Source organism: Thunnus maccoyii, chromosome 24 (genome assembly GCF_910596095.1).
Source record: "Thunnus maccoyii chromosome 24, fThuMac1.1, whole genome shotgun sequence".
Taxonomy (NCBI): domain Eukaryota; kingdom Metazoa; phylum Chordata; class Actinopteri; order Scombriformes; family Scombridae; genus Thunnus; species Thunnus maccoyii.
The window spans coordinates 2,115,217-2,135,574 of record NC_056556.1 but is presented as its reverse complement, the minus strand read 5'-3'; the positions used below and the strand labels follow the sequence as shown (position 1 = coordinate 2,135,574).

Genomic DNA, 20,358 nt, shown 5'->3' with positions numbered 1-20,358 from the left:
TCCACCATTTGGCATGTCACTGAGCTTCTGAAGGGATCCAACGTGAGTATATTTCCAGTTGAGTACTACAGAATATGTCGGATGCTTCTGCAGTAAGTTTGGTTCAACTGGAATAGATGCCACGGTTTTACAAGTTTCCTTAATGACTGTTCTCAAGCCTGAAAACAACCAACAAGAAGAGAGAAACTGAGGGCAGAAAGCCCTTTTTTTTTTTTTAGAGTTGATTTTTATCCAGTAATCAACTGCCTGTCTATAAATAGACTAGAAAATAAGAAAAACATTTCTGTTTTCACTTAGTGCATCTAATCTCGAGGTTCCTTAGACCAGCCTTTCCCCCTGAGTGAAACTTCAGATAAAACGGGACGAGGGCATCTTGGAAAGTCATCAAGCTAAATGTTTACAAAGAGCCACAGAAATGTGTGTGTGCGCGCAGAAATCCCACTAGCCCAGATGACTGTGTACGCAGTAGGCTCACATGTGGGTTCTCATGTGGAAACAGCCATCCAGAGACTCACTGTGATTAGTGGAAAACTGCACCGAGGGGCCACGCACAGGGGCCACATGGCTGCAGAGAGAAATAAACCTGATTTCAGCCTTAAATCTGTTTCACATAGGAGAGGAAATCTTAGCTAATTTCAATTATTTCCAGAGCTGATCGGCTTTATATATCAATAAAGTGACATCATCTCTGATACAAAGTGTAAGAAAACTAAATATCTGGTGAAGAGGATCCTTCTGTGTAGTTTAATTTAACACATAGAGGGTAACGTGGTCTCTGTAGTGTGATATATTTTATTAATGGTCATAATATAGTGACTGTAGAGTAGTGATGTCATAGTGAAGTTAGCGTACTGTGGTCTCTGTTGTCATTTTAAAGCTGCAACGATTAGTCAATTAACTGATTAGTAGATTGACAGAAAATTAATTGGAACTATTTTGATATCAATTAATCGTTTTGAAAAAAAAAAACTTTCTGATTTCAGCGTCTCAAATTTGAGGATTTCCAGCTGTTTTTTTTGTCAAACATGATAGTAAACTGAATATCTTTGACTTTTGGACTTTTGTTCGGACACTTTCACTTTCACTCAATCGAGAGAATAACGAGCAGATTAATTAATAATGAAAATAATCGTTAGTTGCAGGCCTGTGTCATTTAACCCATAAGAACCCACAGTGACTCAGGTGTCATCAACCCTTTCAATGTTCTGGTAAAATTCCTTATACAGCTTTATAACTGAACATCCTGGTGCAGTCATGTGACAATGTGTGAATCTGTGTACCCATGACATCACTTCCAAAATGGCGGCGGCGTGCCTGGTCAGCAAATGTGACAGAACTAGCTAATTTTAAAAAAGCTTGTTTTTTTGTTACTAAAGGTAGATTTCAACCTATTTAACAAGACGTCCTGTATTACATTTAACCTGTTCTGACCACATTTCTTGAACAAATTGATATTAAAACAAGTTATGACATATATGTTACATTTCAAAATAAAATTCAGAAATGTGTTCCTTGTGGTCCATTTGGTCTGTTTTATATTCCCCATGATTTTCCTTTAAGGAGAAATGGGTTCTTATGGGTTAATCATGTCAATAATGTAGTGCAGTCTATGTCTATGAGTCTTTATTAAGTGAGATCATTGTGATAATAAGTCCTGTATATGAAATACAGTTAATAATCTAAATATCAGTGCTCTGTATCGACTCGTCTGCTAAATATCTCATGAAATCTAGTTGTTTTCAGCAGCACAGTGCAGCCTCGCCCTCCTGGCTGACAGAGAAACAGTAGTAGTTTGTGTGTAAAAAGTAGTTTGTGAGTAAGAAAGCCAGTATTAATGTCAGGGGGCTATTTTTCTGCCTCTCGGAGGCCTCCCCGGGCAGGGCCTCATTTAAACAGCACAGAGGCAGGAAAAAGAGAAAAGAGCCGCCGCCGCCCCCTCATCTTCTTCTTCTTCTTCTTCTTCTTCTTCTTCTTCTTCTTCTCAGGAAGATTAGTGGCCGTCCTTTTGGAGTAGGAGGTGGACGCTGAGCCTTTTTTCGGTCGCATTTTTCTCTGCCAGCGGGCCTGACCCCCTGAGTGCTCCCTGTGCAGCTCGCTAGCTTGCGGTGGGGGCCTGCGCATCCAGCCACCATCAATTACTCACTGTCCACCGGGCCCCCACTTTACCGGCCCCGATAAAGAAATCCGTCCTTATCGCTAACCCACCTCTCTTAAAACACTATTTACACAGCCAGGCCCCCGTCTCCATTCATCTAACTGAGGGGCTTTTGTCCTGAGCTCAGGATTCATCACAATCAAACTAATCCCATTGTTTCTAATGGGAAGACTGGTCACCAAGCCCTCAGCCCCCAGTTTGACTCACAGGCTTTATAAGACCTCAGGCAGATGTCGTTATTTGTTTTTAGCCCCTTAAAGAATGCCGAGCAGTTGAATCTCTGTATTTCTGGAAAATGTTACCAGACGCTGCAGGAAATACTCAGGACCACTTGAGTAAGTCTAAACATCAGAAAAATGTTCTTATACTAATCAGCAGGACTTGGATTATCAAGAGGGACACTTTGTCTCACAGCCAGACATATTTGATTACAAAAAATGCAATTCTGGCGTTTTTTTTTTTATCTCAAATTTGCATGGATCATCAGGCCCGTAGCCGAGATTTTATGAGTCCAACTTCACGAAGCCACAAGAAAAAGCAGGTGAAATTTTAATTTTCTTCATTCATGTAAACTGTTTTCTTCCTAAATACTATTTCAAAGCCCTCTCCACACTCCCAGGATATAATTCTGCTGAAGAAACACTGAACCTCTTCTTTATATTTTAACTTACTTTCATACCTTTTGACGAAAAACAGCCAGAATCACATTTATTTAGTCTAAAACAAACATCAGATTCAGCCTAAAATCATCAAATTTCCAGAAACAAAACAGAGGATATAACCTCTGTGTCTGTAACTACAACCATGATATTAATATAATAAATATAATGATATTAATAAAGGTATTTTAGATATAAATACATATCACAATATGGCAAATGTATACAAAGAAAGATTATGCTCAGTGTATTTTTACTTGGGGCTGTTACATCTGTATTATATATCTTTATATAACATGTATCTATATATGTTGATTATTGTTTTAGTCAATAGATCAATTAGATTATTTTGTCTGACCAACAGTCCAAAATGCAAAGATAATCAATTAAAATGATATAAAGCAGAGAAAAGCAGCAAATCTCTGCAGCTAAGACGCTGGAACCAGTGAACGTTTGGTATTTTTGGTTTATTAAGAGATGAAACATCATTAATCAATTATCAAAATTGGTGCAGATTAATTTTCTATCAATCAACAAACTGATTAATCGTCTATTTATTGCAGCTCTGCTGCCGGTGTGTTTCAAAGAAAGCTTAAGCTTCTTTTCTTCTTTCCGGAAATATGTTATTAAATGTGTGTTTTTTGCCCGACATGAGAGATATACTGGGGAACACTAAGCCTGTTTAGGTCTGCCGCCCCCTCCGTCCCCCCCACCCAGTCTGCCCCGGGGGCAGCCTAGGAGGTGCTAAGTACTTAGGGTCCCTCCCCGCAGACCGACCCGACTCAGCAGAAAGACCTGGGAGGCTGCAGGGGAGGGACGGAGGGAGGGAGTCGGCGCGGCACATCAATCTCCCTCTCGAATGACAAACTCACTCTCAGCAAGATGTATGTCATGAGCCACCAAAGCCAGTTAATCAAATCATTAGCGGCACCCAGTAGTTTCCTCTGGCCTAGTTTACAGACACAGACGGAGAGGAGAGAAAAACCTACGACGAGCTCCGGCTCAAATCTACAAAAAAACACGTCTTCCTCTTCAATATTCACTGAGAGAAATCTGCATCAGACTCAGATTTAAAGGTCACGAGGGTTTCTCATAATTCTGTCTCTCCGGCTCAGGATGAGAATAAACTTTATAATATTAAAATATAGCTATGTTCTGGAGCTTTCGATCATATCACATGATCCTCTATGAAGTTTACCCACTTGTCCTTGAATTGAAGATGTTAAAATTTCTATTTCTTCTCGTCCACGTTGGAGCTTCAAAGTTAATTCTTGACCTTGCGGCAGTTCGATCGAAAGCTCCAGAACAGCTACTAAATGGACCTTGTGCTGTTTCCAAGGTGAAGAATGAACTTCATCTTCTAGTGTTTTATCTGGTTGTTCTTTGTTCAGATGTGGAAATTCAGTCAATACTGGGCTCTGACTGGCTTCCTCTGATCCAAATGGAGCATTTCCAGTTCAAATTCTTCAAACAAGCCTGATTGGACGGACTTCAGAGAATCAAATAGCGCAGGCAGCCAATCAGGATCAAGTTTAGCAGTGATGTATTTCCTGGATTTGTTCTGAAACTGCCTGGAAAAAAAAAAAGGATGGGTTTTTTGAAAAGGCAATAACTCTAAATTTAACCAATCAAATGGAAATCAGATTTCAACCAAGCCTTCATGAAATGTCTCTGAACTTATATGTATATAAACAGAAGGAGATTTTTACCCCTAATACAGGCTGACTTTAATTCTCCAAGGCCCCAGTCTAGAAATTGTCACATACATCAATAAAGGCTTTGTGGATTCTTTGTCATTTCGCCGCATTTCTCACCAATCTTCTCCCTCTAAATACCTTCGGTTATTACGAATGGGTTTGAAATCATAAAGGTCCCTGAGATGGCATAAATCTGTGCGCTCTGGCCCCGGCCTTGTATAAGCAGACAGATGCACGCTGTCAGAGGAAATACAGGCGCTCATTTGAATCCATTAACTGGGCAGCAGAGCCCCCGGCTCGGCCAGAGACGGAGAGAGAGAGGGGAGTTCAGCCCAAAAGCTGGTGCTGCCGGGGTCGATTCCTGGTAAACGACACCAAACAAACGTGAGTCCAGGAGTCACCGTGCCAGAGTTTTTTTGGGTTTTTTTTTTTTAAATGTCTGTTTCCTTCACTCTCCAAAAAAAAAAAATCAAGTAGGGGGGTCGGAGCTGGTCCCAGGGTGAAGACGAGGGGGAGGAGGAGGTGGTTTCATCATCAAAAAGGAGCAGATAGGAGCGTCTGGAGCACCTGGGTCCATTCTAATTGACTCGGGAGCGTGGCGTATCCACTTTTTAAACAAAGTGACTCTCACTTGAGCTTCATTACATGCGAACCCCATTTCCATAGGCCTCTGGGAACGAGACCTGGGCCCCCGCCTCACATAAAATAAATGACCGCTCCATGATAAATGGTTCTATTAGCAATCCAGATTGTTAAACTGTGATATAACAGATCGGAGAGGGGCGCGGGGGCCCATTCATTTTCCTCCTCCCTTCTGCACACATGCACCGCTGTAAATAGCTTGTTTTTTATGTGTAAATAACATATTAAAACTCGGCATTAGCCATGTCCTTTGATAGAGAGGAAATTGTTCTAAATAAATAACGCGGGACGGGAATATAAAACAGGGCGGGCTGTTATACAGCCGGCGTCGAGGCTCAGAGGTGGGCATGACTTAGGTGACAGGAATTCTGCAGCCAACAGTAAACCATACGCTGACAATAAAAGCGGCGGCGAACAGCAGCAGTATATTAGAATCGTCTAGTTTTCCTTCGGCCCGGCTCGTTCGGGAATAAGCTCTCAGGTTCAAGGACCTTGTCTCATCTGCCTCCCTGTCTCACGCTGCATATTCACTTATCAGGAGCTGGCAACAGGAATAATAATGCATATTACCGCGATAAGTAATTGCTCTGTCTCGACACGGCGGCAAGACGGCTCCGGTTTTTAGCACTTATGCTTCGCACGGTATCTGATTGGTGGAGACGGGAGCGAGTGGCGGCTGTGGATCGCAGCTTCTTGTTTAGTTAAGATTAAAATACGCAGGCTGATAGCGGGTGGGGGGGGAAGAGTTATGGAGGGAGTTTTTTTTATTTTAAGCAAGAGAAGATTAAAAACTCAGCAGCTGATATTGAAATATAAATATACATCGGACGGTTGTGTTGGAGTTCAAGTGAGGTTACGTTTAGGGTCAAAGACACAAGAGTCATGTAAATAGTCTTATTAAAGACTCAACATGAAATATGGAGCTCCTTTTTTCACTCTCAGGCAACAAAAATATTCTTTTTAATCAACTTCACAGGCAGATATAGTCAGAATAAATCATCTCTCACTCCAAACTAACTTCTCATATCCTGTTAGGGGAACAAATCTTGAGATTTTCAGAATAAGAGAGAAATATTTTGATTAAAAAAAGTCTATTTTTGTAAAATTACATGTTTATTTTCTAAATGTTGCAACTTTTTTCTTAAAATATGTCAACTTTATCCTCAGTCTCTCTACAGTGGCGCCTATACTATGTTGTAGATCACATTCTGCTTCCTCTAATTACCAAAATAAAAGTTATCCATCCCTAAATTTACAAGAACGTTTTCATCTCAGGCCCTCACAGTTACAATGTGAGCATAAATATCTGACTACAGATCAGTTGGGGAGCGTTCTTGTTACAATAAGTCTAGTTGTCTCTTCTTACAGTACGTTACTACTTTACATTTTTATGTTTGAAGCTCTGAACTGTCTCGTAGGTAGATCTGGTTTCAGTGTCTCGCTCGAAGACATCAAGGCTGTGAACCTGAACCAGTTGTAAAATCCTGTCTCATAGTATTATAAACCGCTGTGCAGAGTTTTGGCGTCTGATAAGCCTTAAAACTCACAGATCCATGACTCAAACTGGACTTAGTGGATGAACACACCCTCGCTCACTGTTCCCAGTCTGACCGGCTGGTAAAGCTGTTTTCAAGCTTTTTCGTCCATTTCTAAATGACCTTCACATGACTTTTTGGCCTGTTTTAATGCTTAAATCCAGACCTATCCGCCTTTCGTTGAGAGCCAGTACATCTATTAGTAACACCTGTCAGGTGTCAGTTGAACCAACGTTAGCATAAAACACACAGTAGTCGACTTTGCTGCCTAGGAAACGAGTGATTCTGGTGCAGCTCTTTCCATGTCTGGATAAAGCCATAACAAACCTTTTCTTACATAGCAGACTGGATGAAAACAGACATTATCTGTGCAGAGAGAGCTGATGGGACACGCTGGACTCCTAAAGCACCCTGGGAAATGTGCTTATAATCTAACGGAGGCAAAGAGTTCGCTCGCAGCTTTGTTCAAATATTGAAGACGAGATCGTGTCAAGATATAGAGCAGCACAGACGCCAGCTCCACATGTAAAAAAAAAACTGTCCTACATTGATATTCTCTTATCAACAATTAATGTTCGATTTCTTCATCATGGCAGGCCACCAAGTTCTTCATTAAAGAGAAGAAATGTCACTAAATCACTGGCTGGAATTTCCATTTCAAAAGTAACCCGTCACTCTGCGTTCATGTCAAGTCGCTCAAACGCCACGTCGTCCGCCGCTCCACCACACCACAACCCCGTTCTTTTTTTACTTTCAGTAATTCATTGCTTTTATACTCTGGAGGTAAGAACAAGGTCTTTTAACCTCATTATACCGAGCTTTCATCACATGTTCACTGACATCTTTAAAACATGCATCCTCTCTGCCTCTCGTGTCGTCCTCACCTTTACTTCACGGGACATACGTGTAGTTAAAATGTGGGTCAGTGCTTCGACAGACCGAACTACAGCTTCTTCCTTCATGATTAAATTCTCTAATCTTGTCTTATTCTCTAATTTTCAACTGTAGATGGGTTTTTTTTTGAAAGCACAAGGGGGAAATATTCCTCCTGGATTTTTTTTTTTGCTCAAGCTGAGAAGCAACAGGAATGTCAAGGAGAATCTACAGCATGTGTTGCATAGTAGTAGTGGATATATATCCCAAAACGCCTGGAACATCAAGCTTTCAAGTCGAATCACTCCTCCACCAGAAACCTCTACATATTTCACAAACCTGTGAACTCTGATTTATCACAACTCGGCTCTAATTTTCATAGTTTTGATCATTTCTATCAATAATCAAAGTGACTGCTGATATGAAGATACAGTATGAACTGTGAAACAATATAAATGTGTCTATCCTTTTAATATTCTGGATGTATTACTGGTCTGACCTTCATAAAAAAAAAAACAGAAATATGAGAAATAATCGATTATTCTGACACATATTTTCTCTATTAATTGAATAATTGTTCACAAAAATTTCAGAAAACAACCAAACATGTCAGTCACACCTTTACTAAAGCTCAAAGTAATGTCCAAAACTCAAAAATGTTGATTTAACCATCACATAAGACTAAAAACAGCAGCAAATCATCACTATTGACAGGCTGGAACGAGGCTATTATAAAATGATCAAAATATCAAGCGATGAATCGACTAATCATTGCAGCTCTAATGTTTTGTATCCTTTAATTTGTTAATATATATATATATATCCACCATAGAATATCTAATAAGGACCATTAATGACCTCAGACATCTATTATTTACACCTGGAATCGTTCTTTCTATTCTTCTTAAGCGGAAAGTTTTCCAGTTAACAGCTGACAAATAAAGACAATATATGCATAGATTCTTTATCTTAACTGTTGAAGAACCAGACAGACACACACTGGCAGTAATCATTAGAAATGACGGGCATAGTAATAATAAACCAGAACAATCCTTTAACTTGTTTTCTGGCTGGGTGCCTACCTTTGGGCTCCATTTCCAGCTTTGTTCCTTCTTTACCAATTAATAAGTGTTTCTTTATAAATGGCAGGCCACCAAGTCCTTCATTAATGAGTAATAATGTCACAAAATCACACGTTTAATTTCCATTTCAAAAGGCGGCCCATCAGCCTGCATCTTTGTCAGCCTCTGAAGCTCCATGTCGTCCTCTCGGCTCTACCAACCCCAGTCCTTTTTTTTTTTTTTTTTTTTTGTAATTCATCGCCTTTATACTCTGGAGGTAAGAACAAGGTCTTTCAGCCTCATTATGCCGAGCTTTCATCACACGTTCACTGACATCTTTAAAACATGTATCCTCTCTCTCTCTCTCTGCCTGCCTGCGCCTCCCCCCCCCCGCGAGAGCCGATCGGTGCTACTTTTCATTTAGTTCAACAACACAAACACTCACCTGCCCCGACCCCCCCCCTCTTCTTCTTCTTCTTCTTCTTCTTCTTCTTCTTCTCTTGTCATGTTATCTATTCATCAGCATTTACAGGCTCAAATGATGCCACACTCCTCGACTGTACACACTAGCAGGCCTTGATACCGGGACGATCTGCATTAATGATGCTCTTTTAAGGCCCGAGTCTATTTAGAATTCCTATCAGACGTCTACTGTAAGTCACCTCTGACTGCTGCTGTACCTTATCAGGCCCGAGGAGAGCCACGAGCATCGGCTCCCGTGATGGCACTTTATCTTTGAAATGTATATTTCATCGGTCGTGTTCGCTCCCCCTTTTGCCCCCTTTTTGCCTGAGCGACCTGCGAGACCTCAGCTCATCCTCACACACACAGCATCACGAAGGCCCGACTGACTATTGGACAGGAACATCCGATCCAGTCGCTGCATCGGGAGGTTTTTTTTAAAAATAAAAGCGCCCTACCTCTCGTCTCTGAGGGCGAGGGTTTCTTCGGGAGGTCTCCGAAACCGTTACCGTCCATTTTGTCTTTTTTCTCGCCGGATCTCGACAAGGAAGTCTCCATGTCCGACGTCCAAGATATCTGAAAGTCAAAGAAAACAGCTGTTAGGAGAGGAAGTGTTCATTTGGGGATGAGATGATCAGGACTCACTGTGGAAGCACTGAGAGGACTGAGATGATGCTGCTGGAGCGTTCATGATCTGAATGAGACGAGAGCGCTGACAACAAAACACACCTTTTACCTTCTCTGAGTAAAGTTTCAGAATATTTAGAACATTTGAGCCTTTGCTTCATTTTATTTTACATTTATTAGAGATAAAAGATGTTCATTGTTATAAATACTTGTCACCTAAGAGCGAAGGTTTATTCTTGAAGAGGATGAAGTTTACCAAAGTTAAGTCATATGATAACAGGAGCTTGTATACATATATACATATATATTGTTGTATCATGTATGACATATATATAAGTCATATATGAGGAAGGACAACTGAAAAGATACAGCTGAAAGTACCAGAAGAAGCTACTGAGTGGACCTTGAATTAAGATTTCTTTTAAAAATATAAATAAAAACTACAAAAAAGCTAATAGGCTAGAATAAAGTCATTTAATTCTTTCCAGAAAAAAAAGTGTTTTGCATCAACAGCTAAAAGCTTCATTTGGAGAATTTCTTGTAACCAAAAGGTCAAAAGGTCAAAACAATCAGTACATGAACACAAGAAACCAGGTTACACAGGAAATCAGACTGTTTACCTGCACTGAAGTAATCTGATTACTGTATAATCTACATGCAGCAGGTCAGTTATCAAGTTTCTCTCCGACCTTCATCACGTCTTATTATTTCAACTGTTAATGATACAAGATGCTTTTCTTACTGAAAGGAGAAAACATAAACAGAAGTTTAAATGGTTCAAATAAAACGATATTAAGTTTAGATGAACAGGCTGCAAAGGGAGGAATAAAAATAAACACCAAATGTGATGAATGTGAACATTTAGTGTGAACTGGAGGGAGTGTTGAGAGTAATGTGTGTGTTTCCATATGAGGTCGAGTCAGGATCAGAGTTCACAATCCTGATGACTTGTAGTAAGAAAATGTTGCTGAGTCTGCAGCCACAGCAAATATTTAAAATTTTTGAGTGAATCTGCAACTTTTTCTATCATTGATTGATTGCTTAAATCATTTTTAAAGCATAAAACACCAAACATCCTTTAATCTCAGCTTCTCAATGGTGCTGCTTCGCTGTTTTTCTTTGTCTTACTGGATAGTAAATCAATCATTTTTAGGTTTTAGGTTTTTGAAAACCTCAACTTACCCTTTAGGAAATGAAAACAGACATTTTTCCACTAGTTTTATGATATTTTAAAGACCAAACAACTAATTGACTGATAGAGAAAATCATCTGCATGTTACCCATTTATGAAAATAATCGAGTTATTTCTACTTGTAGAGGTTACTTTATGTTAGTTTTACTTTTAGTCCGACTCTGGATGAAATGAACTTAAATAGCAGGAAACATCTGACTTGTATTTATTGATTTTTCCTCTCATCCTGATGCTCTGCTGTCACACAGACACTTTCCCTGTCAGAAGTCAAGTTTGTCTTTGACATTCATGGAAAACGAATCAGCGTTCTCCAGGAGGAGTCTAGCTGGAGGAATCCAGTTTTCTCCTAGTAAGAGCAGCATCGTGAGTCTCCACGCGGTGACTCTGCCACTTGTTTATGTTTGTTGAACCTGTGAGATTATCCTCGAGCGCCGGGCAAACATGTCAAGAGGATTTTGTCGTGGAAAGACAGCAGCTCGCCATGCGGGAGGCTTTCTGTCTTCCCCTGCGATTCATGACTCAATTTGCTTTCTGGCAGCGGGGACGTGGGGGTCGACGCGGGGGCTTTGGGGGTTAAAGGGGACGAGGTGGGGGGGGGGGGACGGGGGGTGAGGAGGCGGGGGACTTAGCTCACATGTCATCAAAGTTTATTTGACTATTGACCTTTCCGCCAGCACTATTCAGGACGGGGTTTGTGGCTTGAATATTTAGAACAATACCACTTTATCTTCAAAGCTGAGATGGAAATGAAGAGACTCTTTATTCAGCCTCCATCATGTAACATAGAACATTTAGAAACCTGAACACTTTATAAAGGCTCAATGCCACATATTTAATCATTACAATACTGATAATAACCTTTATTCAAGAGCAAGTTTACAGTCTTGTTTAAACCTCTTATAAAGCAACAATTGCATAAATGTTGATAGTTTTAGCTTCACAAATGTGAGAATTTGCTTAAACCTACAAATCAGTCATCTTAAAGTGTTGACCAAATACTCAACTAGTGCAGAAACCATTTATTAATTGATTAGTGATTACTGTAAAAGACAAAATGCCAAACAAACATTCTCTGGTTACAATCTGTTAAATGTGAGTATTTGCTGTTTTTGGTTTTGGTGTTCTGGTCGGACAGAACAAGGAATCTGAGGCTGTTATTTTGGGATCTGGGAAATGGTGATTGGGATTATTCACTGTTTTCTGCCTGTTTATAGATTAAACAATTTAGTAGCAACCTCACTTTACAGATACAAAAACACATGAAGGCAGTAAGATTATATATTCTCATAAGAGCACAAACAATACAAGAGAAAAATACTGTCAAATGGCAGTTTATTAGGTACAGCCAGCTAAAACTAACACAGATTAACTGTTTTAGGCTGCAGTTTGAACTGTTTATTTCTATTATTTTGGGTAGATTAAATATTAGAAACATCTCTCACTATTCCACAATATCATTTAACATTTAAAAAATCTCCATGACATCTTAAATTTGGCTAATTCACAGTGTTTCATGGTTCATTAAACTGTTGTTTTTAAGTAAAGGCAGATTAATAGATGCTGCTTACACTTTAAGAAGTAGCAATTAAGTAATTAAGTAATAATAAAACAATAATATAATATGCAGTAAATAATAATAATACACTCTGAAAGCAGCCGTTCTGTATAATGAGTGCTTTCACTTTTAATTCTTAAGGTACATTTTGCTGATAAAACTTCACTTTTACTTGCAATGGAATATTTTTTACTTAAACATTTAATATTTCTTTCACCACTGTGTAAAAGTGATTTGGGGACTTATGCAGACTTTAAACCAACATGTAAAACAGACTTAATGATTTTTTTTAAATTATTGAGTAATCTATCAATTATTTTCTCGATTAATTGATTAGTTGTTTGCTCTGGAATATGTCAGAAAATGGTGAAAAATATCAATCACTGTTTCCCAAAACCAAAGATGTGGCCTAAAATGTCTTGTTTAGTCCTGACAAATAGTCAACAACCCAAAGATATTTAGTTTACTGTCATACAAGAGTAAGAAAACCAGAAAATACTGACGTTTAAGAAGCTTGTTGGCATTTTTTCTTGAAAATAGACTCAAAATGATTAGTCACTTATTAAAATAGTTGGCATTTGTTTATGTTTAAGTCGATCGACTAATTGTTGCAGCTCTCCTGACGTCACATTTACATATGAAGGTGCATGTCTGAATGAGTTTAGTTAGTTCAGTGTCTTTCAGTAGCACAAACATGAGCTCAGAGTTTATATTTTGACATTTTCAGGTGAAACTAGCCGCCTGTCTTTGGACACTTTGACCAGAACAGCTGTTAACAGACTCAACGGTTGTTTCAGGAACCAGAACTGTGACCTTCTGGTTACGGGACGGCTCCAGTAACCACCCGGCGGCTGTAAGTCACACACTTCGATGAACCAACAGTTCATTGAGTTTGTAATGACCAAACCTAGTTTACAGCCTCTTTAACAAAGCTGCGCTCCTGATTGACAGCTCTGCCTGGTGTCTTTATTGCTTCTGATGAATCAGTGTAACAGGTGTGAGAGGCCGGGAGTGAAGCCTCATGGGAAGACCCTCACCACACACACACACACACACACACACACAAAAGCCTCTTTAGTTGAGGTGATATATGAGGCACATAATGGCAGTCTTTCATGCTTGCAGTCCTCTGATCTGTCCTCGCAAATCATTATTAGTCAGGTTTAACATTTGCTGTTCACACATTTAGCAGCTTTGAGATAGGTGTTAGCTCTGCAGCCTCACAGAAGACTTAAACTACAGTTTAACAGATGTTTTAAATACTCCTCAACATGTTAACTGCTGAGTGTTTTGTGAAGCAGGTGTGCTACTTTTTAAAATATCGGGTCAATCAATTTAAAAAAGGGCTTTTTTTTGTTTGGTTAGTTCTTTTTGTCACTTGGAGGTATCTTCTCTTTATTTGTATTTGTTTTACTGTTATTCTCCATAATTTAATAAAAAAAGCACAGCTATTTCTTTAGTAGTTCCAACTAAACAGGGAGTTAGCATGTTAGCTTCTTATCTTTTGGCATAAAGACTGAAGATAGCACTGCAGCCTAAAATACTGTAGTTATATTAACCTTATATTACATATATACAGTAATTCCAAAAAACATTAATTGGTGAGTGTTTTGTTTTTTACTACTTTAACACTACTTTTTGAATTAGCAAACAAGGAGTTAGCAAATTAGCTTGTCATCTAGTGGCTTAGAGCTAACTAGCATAACCTCAGAAAAGCTTTGAACGACAGTATTTTCTATTTTTTGTTGCTTTGTAATTGCACAAATAGCCTGCTACTGGTTAACTTAGCAAAAAGGTTAGCAAGTTAACTTCTCATCTTGCAGCATGAAGATTAGTGTGTAAAATGTCTTTACAGTACAGTAAAACATACTGGTCAGCTTTTTGATATTGTCCTGAAAATGTCAATTAGTGGGCGTTAAGCTAGCTTTTCATTTAGTAGCTCAGAGCTGATTAGCATAGAACCTTTTAACAACAGTATTTTCAATTATTTTCTACTTTTTGTACCTTTTTAATAACACAAATACTGGTTGACTGGGTGAGTGTTTTGTGTCTTTTTAAAGCAAGTTTGCTACTTTTAAAAGAACAAATACTACAGGTTAGAATAGCAGAACACGAGCTAGCAAGTAATTCTTCATCTGGTGGCATCAAAATTAGTATTAGTACTGCAGTCCTAGAAAAGCTTAACAACAATGAAGTTACAACCTACTGGTCATTTTTCTAATATAGTCCCTAAAATGATAATTAGTGAGTCTTTTTCTGTAGTGAGGAGTTGAGGAGTTAGCTTCTTGCCCACACACCCCTCAAACACAATCATCAAATTTGCATGACAAAACAGCAATGGGACTGGTCTCAAATGGGGACAAGACTACAGAGAGTACAGAAAACAACCACTTAACAAAAAAAACCCAGAGAAGTCATCATAGACTTTAGGAGACACTGTGAGGACCTCTTTCCTCTAAACATCAAAGGAGAAGAAGTGGAGAGGAACCCACATCACAGAAGACCTCACATAGACAATCAAGTCCTGGTCAAAAAGGCTCAACAGCAGCTTTACTTTCTCATGACATTTAGGGAAACCAACCTGTCTGTGAAGCTGCTCATGTCCTTCTACCACTGCTCTACAGAGAGGCCACTGACATGCTATATTACAGTTTGGTATGCCAACTGTTCAGCAGCAGACAGGAGAGCTCTCCAGAGAATCATAAACACAGCCCAGAAAATAACTGGACTCCCCCTGCCCTCACTGGGAGACACCTTCAGATCAGCAGCCTTCTGAAGGATGCACCCCTATCATCATCTCCTCTCTCTGCTGTCATCTGGAAGACACTACAGAGCCTTATAGACCCGCATTTCCAGGCTCAAAAACAGCTTTTACCCCAGAGCCATCACTGAACTGAACTCCACCACCACCCTCCCAACACCGTCATAACACTCCACACCACAGCACTGACAACTGGAATAGTATTTCTATATATTGAGGAAATGTGCAATAATATCTATAAATATCTGTATATTAATATTCTATTCTATAGTCTAATCAAATGTTTCTACATATTCCCAAAAATATTGGATGTTTGAGTGAGTGTTTTGTTTTTTTAAGCTAGTTTGCTACCTTTTAATATCACAAGTTAACATGTTACAGTAACTTTTTGTATTGTGGCATCAAGTATGCAGCGTCATAAAAGCTTCAAACACAGTAAATGTTCCTGAAAATGTTAACTGGTGAGTGTTTTTTTGTTTTTGTTGTGAGTGTGCTACCTTTTAGCAGCATAAATACTGTTAGTGGCTGAATTAGCAGGCGGTTAACAGCGGTTAGCAAGTTAAGTTCTCATCTAGTAGCATGGAAATTTAATGTAAGTATACATTTAAGTAATATATTCCCAAATAATAGTAATTGGTGCATGTTTTCTACTCTGAAGTTTATATTTAGAGTATAAACTAGCTACTTCTTTCTAGTTTAGCACTGGTAGAAGTAATATTATCTACCAACTAGCAACTTTATATCTTGTTGTGTAGCATTAGCTTGAGGTTAAAATGTTAACATACAAAAAAACATTGCTCCTAAATCAAGCTGAGGCCACAGACATGGTGACACAGTAGAGAGGCAACCTAAAAATCAGTGAATCTACTCGTAGGAGTAGCTAACAACCAGGTTAGCAAGTCAATAGCTCAGTTAGTGGTGTAATTAACCGTCACCTCCCACTGTTGACTGTAGGCTCCTTTTGAAAGGGAACACAATGATTCATTTGAGTATAATGGCTAACAAAGAGATCCTTACAATAAGGTTATTTAAAGGAACCACAACTTCAGAGTGACCCTCCCCCCCTTCTGCAGAGTCATTGTGCTGAAATCAATGACTGTTTGTTCTGCTGCTTCATCCTTTCTCTTCACTCGAGTCACTGCTTCTCTACTTCCAGTCACACCGAGAGGAACTGAAACTCTCATCAGGCATCACATTTGTGGAGAGACACCCAAAATACTGCTTTATTTTTACACAGATTCATGATTTTAATAATTTTTATAGCACAGTTATCTTAAATTATGACCTTCTTCTATTTACATTCTCATTCATTTGAATGTTTTTGCCCTTTGCAGACACTCCAGGGAAGCTGGTGATGCAGGATGCTGAATTGACCCTTAAATACACCCAAAAATGAAAGTAAGTCACCCCAAAACAACACCTTTGACACAGCGTAAATTAACTAAGGGTCCACAAACACTCAGCGACACACTCAGGATACAGATTAATCCTCTGGAGGGGCCACGACTTCCAGAAATCAAACGACGGCCTGCGGCGAGTAGGGTATCCCCCCCCTACGTCAGGAAAACAAATGCCTCTGCCTTCCAGGTGTAGCTGGCTTACAAGAGTACAGTTTGGCTCATCACCGAATATTACCAGCAGCCACTACTGTCCCCCTGAATTATTAGAGCAGATCTTGTCAACCAAACAAATGACTCTGTCTCAATTCAAAAGGTCACAGCGTAGCAGAGTAAAATCACAGAGCACGCAGTCAATTCCTCAGCGCCGTACCCCCTTTCGAAGGGCCACTTGCTGGAATTTATGGTCGGACCCTGCACCTATTCTCCTTTGAATAATAGCTATCCCGTAAAAGAAGCCCAGGTCGGTGGCGAGTCTAAAATAGAATACAGCTTCGACCGAAGCGGGGGGGGTTGTTTATTGTGCGAGTGGCGAATACACAAATAGAGGCTAACAGTGACATCTGAATTTATACCAACTTCCCAGACTTGTTCCTCTTGACTTCAAGAGAAGCAATGAGAAACAAAATCCCCCCCGATATGAAAGCTAAAAACAGAGCACAAGGGAGAGGAAGTATTCCCATGAGGCCAAACATGATAAAGCCTCTTGTTTGTTCCTTTCTTTACTATTCGTTAGACCATTTGTCCTTTTAGTTGAAAACAAACAAGAGGACACTGACGGGACAGAGAGGCGAGCAAACACAAGAGATTCTTTTTCTGTTTACTTTTTACGCCCAAGCAACACGCTGAACTTTTTCACTTTTTTCGGAGCTGGACAGGATATTCTCAGAGGAGAAACAGCCTCTGTGTCAGTGTTAGCAGCTTCACACCCCTCTGCCTGGATGTCCAATATCCTGTGGCTGATCTCCTCCTGCCCTCACCAACAGCAAACAGATGTGGCGGCTGAGTTCAGAGGAGAAATTCCCGGCTCCTCGAAATAGCTGAATGAATGAACGCCTCCTACCTGTGCACGAAAACAGACCCTGACCTCACTTTTTTTTTTTTTTACAGTAGCAATACTTAAAGGAAGCTCAGTGTTTCCTGTGAGGCTTGTATGAATGCAGAGATGGCATCTGTGAACCTCAGCGTTCATACTACTACTTGTGTTTTTAGTTGCTGGGCCATTTGGAAAGTTCTTCTTCTTCTTCACTCCTTCATTCATGTTTTGTTTCACATTACAAGCAGAGAAAATGCACAACTTCCTAATAATGTCTTACTGTTTTTGACTGCAGTTATATTCATGCTGAAATTAATACTTGACTTATGAAGGAAAAATGCCAAATATTCTCTAATTTTAGCTTCTTAGATGTGATGATTTGTAGTTTTTTTCTGTTTTATTTCATTTTAAATTGAATATATTTGGGTTTTGGACTGTTGGTCGGACAAAACAAGTCATTTAAATGACGTCACCTTTGGGCTCTGGGAACTTTTTTCACTCTTTTGTGTAGAGCTGCAACAATTAGTCAATAAGTCGCCAACTATTAAATGAATTACCAAGTATTTTGAGAATCGATTAATTGTTTTGAGAATTTTTTAAAGAAATAAATGTCCAAATTCTCTGATTCAGCTTCTTAAACATGAATATTTTCTGGTTTCTTCAGTTTCTATGACAGCAAACTGAATATCTTTGAGTTGTGGACAAAACAAGACATTTTAAGACGTTACTTTGGGTTTTTGGGAAACACTGATCAACATGTTTCACCATTTTCTGACATTTTATGGACCAAACAACTAATCGATTAAACAAGAAAATAATCAACAGATTAATAGATAATGAATATTTGTGGCCCAACCTTTGTGATATCTTGTCAGTAAATGTTAGCCCCTGCAGCTCTAATTCTGTCTAGTTTAGATGATTTAGTATATCTGTGAAGAACCGTTTCAACTGCAAAATAACCCAGAAAAAGACACAGTTTAATCCCTGCAGTGCAGCAAGACTCTAAATCTATTTCCTCATCAGTTAAAAGACTCTTCTCTCTCAACCCTCGCTGACTTGTTGCCGTTTCTTGGAGTTATCAGTGACGTGCTGCCACATGTGTGTCTCTCCAGCTCTGCATGCCGACGGCATGAAGTCCGCGCTGACTGACCGCCGGCTTTGATCCCTGACCCTCGGCCAAATGGTCTGGCTACAGCACGGCCACTCGCTGTTTTACAGCCACAGTTTGGACCACTGACTTCCTCTCCGCTGCCTGGATGGACTCTTTTATTGATCATCCACACTTAGAGTAAGTCTTCCTTCTTCTTCTTCACGTCTATTTATCCTGCAAAGGTTTTTTTTATCACAGAAAGCCGCTGGTTTTATAAACATTTAATGTTTTTGATTGAATACGTTCTCGTCCTGGAGGAAGTGATGGAGATTTATGTTCATGTAGCAGCAGGTTTCAAATTAAAACAGTTTAGTAAAAGGTTTTAACAGATCCCGACTAAAGAAATGAGCCCTTAAATTTGATAAACTACACCCTCTCTACAAAATAACAGTAACTTTAAGCTCTCTCTTAAACTTCTCAAGTCTTTTCAGATACATTTACAGCCTCTGTGAGATAATTTCCAAGACTTACTGTCTCCACTGAGGCTCACACGACCACATATCACTACTCTGACTTATTCAAACTTTTGCTTTCCACACTTTCTGAACGCACGAGTGTCGAGAGGTATTAACTGTCCAGCATCATGACACGAGGGCCTGAATGAAGCATCCAGGGAAACTCCAGGCTGCTGCTGCTGCTGTGAGTCACAGCTGGCAGCTCGTGCCAACAGGGTGTGGACACAATAACTGCACAGCATAATAAAATACAAAAAATAAAAAAATGGCTGAAGCTGAATCTGTACTTTAGTGTCATAAATGCAGAAACCTGTGTCGGAATGCGTTATATTTAACAGGTGTTCGTGTTATTGTGTCCACCTGCTGCGCATGTAACCTAAAGGACTGTATACATCACACATGTTACGTGTTTGTTTGCATGTACATTTAATCACGGACATGTCAGGTAATGTCATTTATGACGTCAGATTTATGACCTGTTTAAAAAAAAGCAGTTTTCAGGACTAAGATCACTTCATTTGTCAAGAAAAATCAAACTGTGAGACTAGAAACTGAACTCAAACAAAGAAAATGTCATAAATAAAACAAACACTAAGCTGCACTGAAGAGAAATGGAATAAACAACTATTACAGAACCAGAATGAGATTAAAAGCCAATATACTGGATTTTTGCCGATATCCGATAATATTTTCCAGCTCATATTGGCTGATTGCTGATGCCGATATATGCACATATTCTTTCAAACTAATTACAGAGAACATCAGTCTGTCCTGTAGTAGAATTAACATATTATCATTATGGCCGACTGGCAGATACAGACATAAAATAAAAGGCTTTTCAAGATGTGCACATTCACTTAGCTTACATGTAAAACATGACATATTCATGTTTATGTCACATTTTCAAACAAACTGTTTGATTCCTCCTACTTTAACAGTTTTGGATGATTCTCTCCTGACAACTCAGGAAATTATGACCTATTTCACAATTTGTAAAGTAAATAAATGTGATGTCTGTGCACAAGTAAGCGAATTCTATAACTGACAGGTTTTTTTTTCCGTTGGCGCCTGTTTCTCTTTATCGTCGTAATGATCTGGATG

At 39.3% G+C, this 20,358-nt stretch overlaps 2 protein-coding genes across 4 annotated transcripts in view; one reads left to right on the top strand and one right to left on the bottom strand.

The window, feature by feature from the left end:
* The window catches only part of LOC121891816 (zinc finger protein GLI2-like), an 83,811-nt gene extending 74,157 nt beyond the window's left edge, over positions 1-9,654 (bottom strand). The window contains exon 1 of one of the 2 annotated variants that reach the window (XM_042404419.1): positions 9,543-9,654. In XM_042404419.1, coding sequence (XP_042260353.1) covers positions 9,543-9,642 — 100 coding nt within the window. In that variant the 5' untranslated portion in view covers positions 9,643-9,654. The remainder of the gene's footprint in view (positions 1-9,542) is intronic. The other variant, XM_042404420.1, reaches the window with a different exon arrangement.
* LOC121891820 (ras-related protein Ral-B-like) overlaps positions 1-20,358 on the top strand; it is a 187,597-nt gene that overhangs the window by 25,580 nt on the left and 141,659 nt on the right. Inside the window, exons 1-3 of one of the 2 annotated variants that reach the window (XM_042404428.1) lie at positions 15,662-15,680; positions 16,554-16,617; positions 18,765-18,940. The gene's annotated coding sequence lies outside the window, so the exon portion shown is untranslated. Of the gene's footprint in view, positions 1-15,661; positions 15,681-16,553; positions 16,618-18,764; positions 18,941-20,358 lie in introns of those variants that run through there. The other variant, XM_042404427.1, reaches the window with a different exon arrangement.